This window comes from Agrilus planipennis, unplaced genomic scaffold (genome assembly GCF_000699045.2).
Source record: "Agrilus planipennis isolate EAB-ADULT unplaced genomic scaffold, Apla_2.0 scaffold293, whole genome shotgun sequence".
Taxonomy (NCBI): Eukaryota; Metazoa; Arthropoda; class Insecta; order Coleoptera; family Buprestidae; genus Agrilus; species Agrilus planipennis.
In genome coordinates, this window is record NW_020440484.1 from 313,183 (window position 1) to 323,339 (window position 10,157).

At 36.7% G+C, this 10,157-nt stretch overlaps 1 protein-coding gene across 2 annotated transcripts in view; it reads left to right on the plus strand.

Annotated features, from left to right (window-relative positions):
* Window positions 1–9,806, plus strand: part of LOC108741779 — a 16,346-nt gene extending 6,540 nt beyond the window's left edge. For both annotated transcript variants that reach the window (XM_025979725.1, XM_025979726.1), the window contains exon 2: window positions 8,850–9,806. In XM_025979725.1, the coding sequence (XP_025835510.1) occupies window positions 8,850–9,461 (612 nt within the window). In that variant the 3' untranslated portion in view covers window positions 9,462–9,806. The remainder of the gene's footprint in view (window positions 1–8,849) is intronic.
* The last annotated feature ends 351 nt before the right edge of the window (window positions 9,807–10,157 follow it).

The following is a 10,157-nucleotide window of genomic DNA, read 5'->3' on the forward strand; positions in this document are numbered from 1 at the left end:
TGGTACAAACTAGAGTGGGTGGATCGGCTTGCGAGTTTCGATGATTTAGGGAGCCGGACCATAGGTTCAACCATAATGGAGGGGTTCTTAAAGAGAAACCAGACTAAGACAAGTCCCTGAAAGAGGGCAGCAGCTCTTTCAGTACTCAGGGTGGCAGAGATCACGAGGATCGGTATGGCACTCTGATGCACAATACTGCGATGTGGAAGGCAACGGGAAACCACCACATTATGATCCCAAGTAAAACGTTCAACTACTGAAATTAAATGATGGCGTCCTCTGAGGTAAAGCACTCCGGACGTAAACTAGTCCCACATTCGGATGTCCGGGCGGGAACTACCTCGGGGGATGTCATCAATAAGTGCAATAGGGATAGGTGCAATGTTTCACTAGTCGGAGCGTGGAATGTTAGGTCAATGAGGCAGGTAGGGAAATTAGAAAATTTAAAAATAGAGATGGATAGATTAGAATTAGATATAGTAGGTATAAGTGAAGTCCGTTGGCCCGAAGCTGGAGACTTCTGGAGTGGGGACTTTAGAGTAATACATACAGGATCTGTAGAAGGTAATTCAGGTGTAGGAATTGTAATGCGTAGGAAAGTAGGGCAGAGTGTAGAAAGTTATTTACAAAAAAGCGATAGGATAGTTATGGTTAAATTAAACTCAAAGCCGGTAAGAACGGTATTAGTGCAGGTCTACATGCCTACATCATCTTACAGTGATGAAGACGTAGAAGCAGTTTATGCAGATATAGAAGACGTGTTAAGTTTAGTGAAAGGACAGGACAACCTAATAGTTTTAGGAGATTTCAACGCAGTAATAGGTGAAGGTAAAGTGGGTGCAATAGCAGGTTCTTTTGGATTAGGCAATAGAAATGATAGGGGAGATAGGCTGATAGAATTTTGCGATAAACATAACTTAACCGTCGCGAATACTTTATTCAACCATCACGTTAGGAGGCGCTATACGTGGAAGATGCCAGGTGATTTAGGGAGATATCAGTTAGATTACATACTTGTTAGGCAAAGATTTAAAAATCAAGTGAAGGACTGTAGGAGTTATCCAGGAGCAGATATAGATAGCGATCATAATTTAGTAGTTATGAAGATCAATCTTAAATTCTGAAAAAGAGGGCAGGTAGGAGACGTCTCGACTTAGAAAAGCTAAAATGTAACGAAGCGCGTGATAGGCTAGGTAAAATGACAGACGAAATACTAATGGCGGCTGGAGAAACGAATGACGGGGACATAGAGACAGAATGGAACTGCATTAAAACGTGCCTAAAGTCAGCAGCTACAGATATGCTAGGTCTTAAACAAAATGAAAGTAGGAAACCCTGGATAACAAATGAGATTGTAGGATTAATAGACGAAAGGCGGAAATACAAAAACAGGACAGACGAAGAAGACCAAAAACGATATAAAGCTATAAAGTGGGAAGTGTAGGGCAGCTAAGGGACAGTGGATTGATAGGATGTGTAAAGAAGTAGAAGAAAAGTTTGAAGTAGGTAAAACCGATGAGGCTTATAATATAATTAAAAGGAATTTTAGAGATGTAGGATACAGTAGTAATAATATAAGAAACGAGGCAGGGGTCATGTTGATAGAAAATGAGGAAAAGGCAGATAGGTGGAAAGAATATTTAGAGAACCTTTACGCAGGCCCTGAGTTAGGAGATATATTAGAGAAGGAAGATAGTGTGGAAATAGATGAGCTTGGTTATCCCATAATGAGAGAAGAGTTCGATGTAGCATTAAAAAATTTAAAGAATAATAAGGCGCCAGGTGTAGATGGGATACAGGGGGAAATTCTAAAACATGCAGGACAAGAGGTTAGAGATCGTATGTTTAAGTTAGTTAGTCACATTTACGAAACGGGGAAAGTCCCAGAGGATTATAAACGGAACGTAGTAGTAACATTACCTAAGAAGAGGGGCGCGGATAGGTGCGAGAAATTTCGAACAATTAGCTTAACTTCCCATGCGTCAAAAATCTTAACTAGAATTGTACAGAGGAGGATGGAAAAAAGGGCGGAAGAACTATTAGGGGAAGATCAATTTGGGTTTAGAAGAAATAGAGGAACGCGGGAGGCCATTCTAGCTTTACGGGTAGCAATAGAGAAAACGATAGAAAAAGGAAAGAGTGCGTACATAGGATTTGTAGATTTAGAGAAAGCTTTTGACAATGTTAAATGGGACAAGATGTTAAATATACTTAAAAATGTAGGGATGAATTACAAAGATAGAAGAGTGATACTTAGTTTGTATAAAGAGCAACAGGCAGTTATAGAGCTGGGGATGCAACGTAGAGAAGTAAATATTAGGAAGGGAGTCAGGCAGGGATGCACACTGTCACCGCTACTTTTTAATCTATACATCGAAGACGCCATCAACATCATTAAAGACAGTACAACTGTAGGGATAGATGTGCAAGGGCAAAAGATTAGTATGCTTAGATTTGCAGATGATATAGCAGTATTAGCATCTAGCAAGGAGGACCTAGAGATAGCTTTAAATAAAATGGAAGCGGTACTGACAGATCAGTACTGTATGAAAATAAATAAAAGTAAAACTAAAATACTGATATGCAAGGGAAGAAAAAGTAGGGAAAGAGCGAATATAAAGATAGGAGACGAAAAATTAGAAGAAGTGGCTGATTTTAGATACCTAGGAAGTCAGATAAGTGAGGATGGAAGGAGTAGTAGGGATATAAAGCAGAGGATAGCGCAGGGTCGTGTCGCCTTTAATAAAAAGAAGTCACTTCTATGCTCGCGAACGGTTAATTTAGAAATTCGAAAAAGGTTGTTAAAGGTGTATGTTTGGAGCACGGCGTTGTACGGGTGCGAAACATGGACAGTGGGAGCGGCGGAAAAGAAAAGGTTAGAAGCGTTCGAAATGTGGTGTTATAGGCGGATGATGAGGATATCGTGGGTAGAAAAGGTTAGAAATGAAGAGGTATTGGAAAGAATAGGAGAACAGAGGACTCTATGGAAGTCAATAAAAAATAGGCGAGATAGGTTGGTAGGACACCTTCTCAGGCATGAAGGTCTAGTCAGAGACATATTAGAGGCAGAAACAGGAGTTAGGAGGGGTAGAGGTAGACCTAGATTAGATTACTCTTCGCAAATAGTTAAGGATGTGGGCTGTTCTAGTTTTAGGGAAATGCTAAGTTTAGCTCAGGATAGGAAAGAGTGGAGGTACGTGTCCAATCAGTCTAAGGACTGATGACCTTATGATGATGATGATGATAATAATAATCTTATATTACATTATTAGATAATTGGGGAACATAAGGAATTATCGCGACTCTCGACTTCTCTTCTTACTTATAATTATTCATTCCGGTATTTAATCGGTTGCTACTTGACCTACTGTACTAACACAGTAGATAAGTAGGTGTTAGCTTGCAGTTTTAAATAATACTATGTATCATTTCTGAAATTCTTTTCTTTGGAAGTATTACTTGGAGTTTGTTTTCGGTTCCATTTGGACTCTCCCAGTACATTGGGAGGAAACTCCATCTCCTATAAGTCTGTAGTACTTGGGCTGTGTCGGCAAATCCTCGTATGAATCTTCGATATTAGGAGCAAAGTTCTAATTGTAAATTTTTGCCGATCCTTTTGTGTGACCCAATTTTGTAGGATATTCGCTTTGTCAGGACTGGTCTTAATTCCTTCTGGTGTTATGGCATAGCCTAGATATTTCACTTCTGGATTCATTTCTTTGAACTTACTTTCAATTTTGCAGATGTCAATTCCTTAAAGGCTTTTGTCACGTTTTGGAAATGGTCTTCAAAAGTTTCTGCCAGAATGATGTCGACTAAGAAAACCGAACAAATTTTCCAATTTAGTCCTTATAGTACAGTGTCCATCAATCTTTCGAATGTGCACAATCCAAAAGGCATCACATTGAATTGCTACATACCATTTCAAATTGTAAAAACAGTGTTCTCCCTAGCTCCAGCTAGACTGTCTAGTGTTTTGTTGATTCGTGGTAATGACTAACAGTCTTTCTGCAGTACACCTTTCAGCTACGTGTAATTCACACAGAACCTCTCGGAATCATCTTTCTTGTGTATTAGCACTATAGGTGAAGCTCAGGAACTTTGAGATGGTTCGATCACCCCTTGTTTAAGCATGTCCTTTATAAAGTTGTTGGTTTTATATTGCTTCGTCCTGGGAACATTTCTAGGTGGTTATTTGATGAGCCTTATTGTTCCGATGTTGATGAGATGGTATGTTAAGTTGGTCCTACCTAAGTCTGATCTGTTGAGGTGGTTATTGAACCATTACACCAATTCGGTCAAAGATGCAGATATGGATGTTCAGTTTCTTCCCAATCACTGTGCTAAATTTCAGCTACTGGTTCAAATACTTTCAATTTTGTGCCTTTGAGAATCGTTTACTCAAAATCTTTCAAACAGGCTATTCTAACAGGTATCGATTTTACTCCAATTTTCTGTATTATGTATGGTTGGTTTAACTACCTCCACGAATCCTACTGTAATGGCTTTAAACGGTTACGTGTACTCGTAGCTTAGCTAGATTATGTACATGCCCCTGACCGCAAAGTACAAAAATAATATTTATAAAGTAGGGTAAGGTTGCTTAAGTCANGACTTCACTTCTTGCTTATAATTATTGATTCCGCTATTTAACCGGTTGCTACTTGACCTACTATACTAACACAGTAGATAAGTAGGCGTTAGTGTGCAGTTTTAAATAAACAATTTGGATTTACCAATCTTGCACCAGTGACCTAAATAAAAACTTATAGATACTATGTAATACTATGTATCATTTCTGAAATTCTTTTCTTTGGAAGTATTACTTGGAGTTTGTTTTCGGTTCCATTTGGACTCTCCCAGTACATTGGGAGGAAACTCCATCTCCTATAAGTCTGTAGTACTTGGGCTGTGTCGGCAAATCCTCGTATGAATCTTCGATATTAGGAGCAAAGTTCTAATTGTAAATTTTTGCCGATCCTTTTGTGTGACCCAATTTTGTAGGATATTCGCTTTGTCAGGACTGGTCTTAATTCCTTCTGGTGTTATGGCATAGCCTAGATATTTCACTTCTGGATTCATTTCTTTGAACTTACTTTCAATTTTGCAGATGTCAATTCCTTAAAGGCTTTTGTCACGTTTTGGAAATGGTCTTCAAAAGTTTCTGCCAGAATTATGTCGACTAAGAAAACCAAACAAATTTTCCAATTTAGTCCTTATAGTACAGTGTCCATCAATCTTTCGAATGTGCACAATCCAAAAGGCATCACATTGAATTGCTACATACCATTTCAAATTGTAAAAACAGTGTTCTCCCTAGCTCCAGCTAGACTGTCTAGTGTTTTGTTGATTCGTGGTAATGACTAACAGTCTTTCTGCAGTACACCTTTCAGCTACGTGTAATTCACACAGAACCTCTCGGAATCATCTTTCTTGTGTATTAGCACTATAGGGGAAGCTCAGGAACTTTGAGATGGTTCGATCACCCCTTATTTAAGCATGTCTTTTATAAAGTTGTCGGTTTTATTTTGCTTCGTCCTGGGAACACTTCTAGGTGGTTATTTGATGAGCCTTATTGTTCCGATGTTGATGAGATGGTATGTTAAGTTGGTCCTACCTAAGTCTGATCTGTTGAGGTGGTTATTGAACCATTACACCAATTCGGTCAAAGATGCAGATATGGATGTTCAGTTTCTTCCCAATCACTGTGCTAAATTTCATCTACTGGTTCAAATACTTTCAATTTTGTGCCTTTGCAGATCGTTTACTCAAAATCTTTCAAACAGGCTATTCTAACAGGTATCGATTTTACTCCAATTTTCTGTATTATGTATGGTTGGTTTAACTACCTCCACGAATCCTACTGTAATGGCTTTAAACGGTTACGTGTACTCGTAGCTTAGCTAGATTATGTACATGCCCCTGACCGCAAAGTACAAAAATAATATTTATAAAGTAGGGTAAGGTTGCTTAAGTCATACTGCCTAAGGAAATAATACTAATAAATATTCAGTGCAATTGAAATAAAACAAAATAACGTTCTTCAAAAACATACGTTCGATACGATTAAGGCTCCTAGTTGCTGCCCTTAATTCTAATCTCGGTAATGACAACATGCTACAAGTACACTGACACATAAAACCACTAAAATAGTTTGGGCGAGGAAATATAGAAGATACTGATTCCGCGTCTTACCCTAGGGATGAAATGACCTCACCTCCAGAACTCAACCACACTACGATTTCTTCCCTCAGGGCAATTTCCTCTCCTCCAGATCCCGGGGTCCCTTGATGCTTACACTTTACAGAATGTGGGATCGGTCAGATGTAGTTTCACCATGATGCTTGGAACGTATATGTGATTAATCACCACAATGACTCACAAACGTTTAGAAACTTATGGTTAAGTTCCACATGTGAACATCACACTAGTTTAAACACAACTTAATAAACTTATGGTAACTTTGAACTTGTGAACTTGCACATTTTTCTGGTTATCCGGCTTAAAGGACCATGTTAAATGTACTCAGGCAGATATTCTAAAACTTTCTATAAGGGAAATAACTGCACACACATTAAATTGATAAGGACTGGTGATTAAATTGGGGTGGAAGGTAGAATAATTGGCAGTCTTATAGCGAAGCAGAATAGCTAGAAATATATTTACAAACAACCTATGTATAGAGTATCTCCACACTTAAACGAATGATTAATAATTAATTATACAAGTGAATTGGTCGTAGGTCTCTTGGAAGTCTCTCTTCGGTGACCTGTGCCTCACTTCTTATATTATATAAGACTTAAAATTAAAAAATAATAACCAGGGTATGGCAAATACCACCATTGGTTATTAGCCCTTTTAAACTTNGCTTAAAGGACCATGTTAAATGTACTCAGGCAGATATTTTAAAACTTTCTATAAGGGAAATACGTGCACACGCATTAAATTGATAAGGACTGGTGATTAAATTGGGGTGGAAGGTAGAATAATTGGCAGTCTTGTAGCGAAGCAGAATAGCTAGAAATATATTTACAAACAAACTGTGTGCAGAGTATTTCCACACTTAAACGAATGATTAATAATTAACTGTACAAGTGAATCGGTCGTAGGTCTCTTGGAAGTCTCTCTTCGGTGACCTGTGCCTCACTTCTTATATTATATAAGACTTAAAATTAAAAAATAATAACCAGGGTATGGCAAATACCACCATTGGTTATTAGCCCTTTTAAACTTAAATATTTTTATTTGATTATCGGTTATTAAGTAAAACCTTATTAGTAAGTAAATAACACAGAAAATAAAATTGTAATTTCTTAAAAACCAAAGTAAGGCTTAAAAAAATATTGAAACTGAACACACACATTACAAATATATTTCTTTATTTTACTTCCAATACCTACCAACACATTGGTCATGTACTTTTACATTTTATACACTGGATCATGTTTTCATTACAGCCTTCCTCACATAGTTTACTTTTGAAATATTGGTAATTTTATCAACTATTAATATATTGTCGCCGTGTAAAGTATCTTGTGATATTGTGGAATATCTAGGTTGAATGATAGGCAGTGTTGAATTTCTAGGTGCTGAGGGTGGCATTGTAATTATGGTGGTGATGATGAGACTATTGTTGGCATTAATATTGATGGCGATGTAACTCTAACGGGTGATTCAGTAGTTGCTTTGCCGAGTTCTTGATTTGATGGATCAGAGATGTATACAAAAGCTACGAAATCCTCTTCTTTAATAACATTTCTGTCACACGGCCACAACTCTGTTGCTTTAAAACCATTTAGCGCTGTATCTATACGAACTGCCCTAGGGTAACTGTAACAACTTTTCAGCGATTTGAAGGACGTCTGTCAAACGGTTGTAGGCGATGTGTCGTGATAACAGAAAAATATAACATTATTATGCCATGATCGCGAGCCAAGTGCATCGTTTCTAAATTTGTGGTATGTGTGCTATGACCACCTAGTAAAAGCAAAATTTGTTTTTGATCACCTTTTTCAAATCTTATGCACTTAATAAAATTTTGAAGCCATTGAACAAAAATTTCTTTTGTTATCAATCCATTTTTCGAGCAACCAAATGATGTGTTAGGCAGAGCTTCTTTTTTTAAGACACCATTCATCGCGCATATGCCTGTTACGGTCAGGCCTCTTTCTCCACTTGTGATTATACCCACTTGGTTTTTCCTTTTGAGAAATAACTTTGGAAAGTTTGTGAACGGTAGATAATACAGTATTGTCCATATTATATATTTGGTGTCCAACAAACTTGTAATATGTATCCAGTATTTCTTTGTACTTATCAAGGAATTCATTAACAGGCTCTTTATTAAACCCTTTTACTTCTGGCCATTGAGGTGGGTTCTGAAACATGTAACGACAAAGTAGAATTCTCTTTCATAAACCTGTAATACCACTTTTTGTCTGCTGGGGTACGACTTAGGCCGTGGTCTGACTAAGCAATCTTACACTATATACACTGCATAAGATACAACGATTTCTTAAAAGCCTTTTAAATGATAAAAGCTTCAGCTAATAAAAACAGTTAAGCAATCCAGAACATCAAGTTCATGGTTAAAAATTTATTTAAACTAATAAAAATGGATTTTGGTCTCGAACTTTCCTATTACCAAATCATACTTACTTTTAGAATTACTTTCCAATAAACAAATTAATCGATTCTTATTAGAAAGTCAATGTTGCTCCGCAGGAGCAAGTGTTGTTTCGATTCTCTTCTTTATTAATTTCGTTGCTACAGGCTACATATAGCAGTAAAAATCAGTAGAAAAAAATATACTTTCAATAACATGATATTAATTAGACAATATTTAACAGAAAGAAGAATTTGAGGAAAGAGAAAAAAATGAACTCGAAAATGCCATTAAAACGCGTCCGCGTAGATATGTAAGTCCTGCTGTTAGTATGGATGATATAGAAGACCCTAAAATAAGACAAACCTTGGTTGATTTTACATATATAACAGACTGGGAAAAAAGTTGCCGGGAGTCCGCTCTTCCCTCAACGGTTGTCAATATTATTCCAGATGTCTCACATTATCTCGACCGAAGGACTGATTTAGAAGTGAAAACGTTGCCTACTATTCCAACCCACTTGCGTAAAATTTCAAAGGAATGGCACACGAAGCAAACCCGAGCATGTATAGATCCTTCGGCGGTCTTCTGGAACTATCAGAGTCCGCAACCTCCTGTGGCCAATTTAATTGAAGCTTTGGTACCTGAAGAAACTCGAGATGAGATAAAACAGTTAATAAGTACGGAAAATATAAGAAAAGAACATGATCGCCTATCACCTACATTTGCTGGACATAAGCCTTTAATGAATCCAGGATTACCTTTAAAATCAAATGATTTTCCCATAGAACATCCAATGGTATCCGTAACACAAACAAACACTATTCGATACAGAAATGAGAAAAGGTGTCTGTGACGCTAAAAATGTTCTGGATCTCATCGCTACATGGTCAAATACATGAAATTAAATTAAAAGTAAAAAAACTATGTTCAATGAATATTTAAAATTCAAATAATATATTTGTATATATTGATAGATATTTGAAAACATCTACTCCCTTAAATAATACGAGAATGATCAAATAGTACTACATAGTGCATTAGTATTAGTGTATTGTAACTGAAAATATATTCAAATGTACTTATTTTTTTTGGCATTTATTTACACATAAAGCAAAGAACACGTATTATGTTATACTAGGTTATTGCGATAGCAGTGGGGATATTGCGATTGCTACAAAAAGGGAGCAAAAGTAATTACAATCGCAAATTGTCCCATGTTTATGATGTATGTAGAAAGGTAGAAGAGACAAGGATTTTGTGATTACTTGAATTGTTTAAACTGAAAAATACATATACCTTTGGCTCTACTGGTTCATTGACAATATCAAATAATGAATTTTATTTAAAGTTCAATGCATGAAGAACAAAATAAAAATTTAAATAAAATAGAAAGTTACAATTTTTTCCCTAAAGCTGATGTCGGTACTTAGTTTGCTATCAAAATCATCAAACTCTCTGATTGTTTCCCATACAGCATATGAATATCCATAGGATGTTAAAAAAACATCCATCTTGGATTTTAAGGATATCTTATACAGATCCGTTTCAT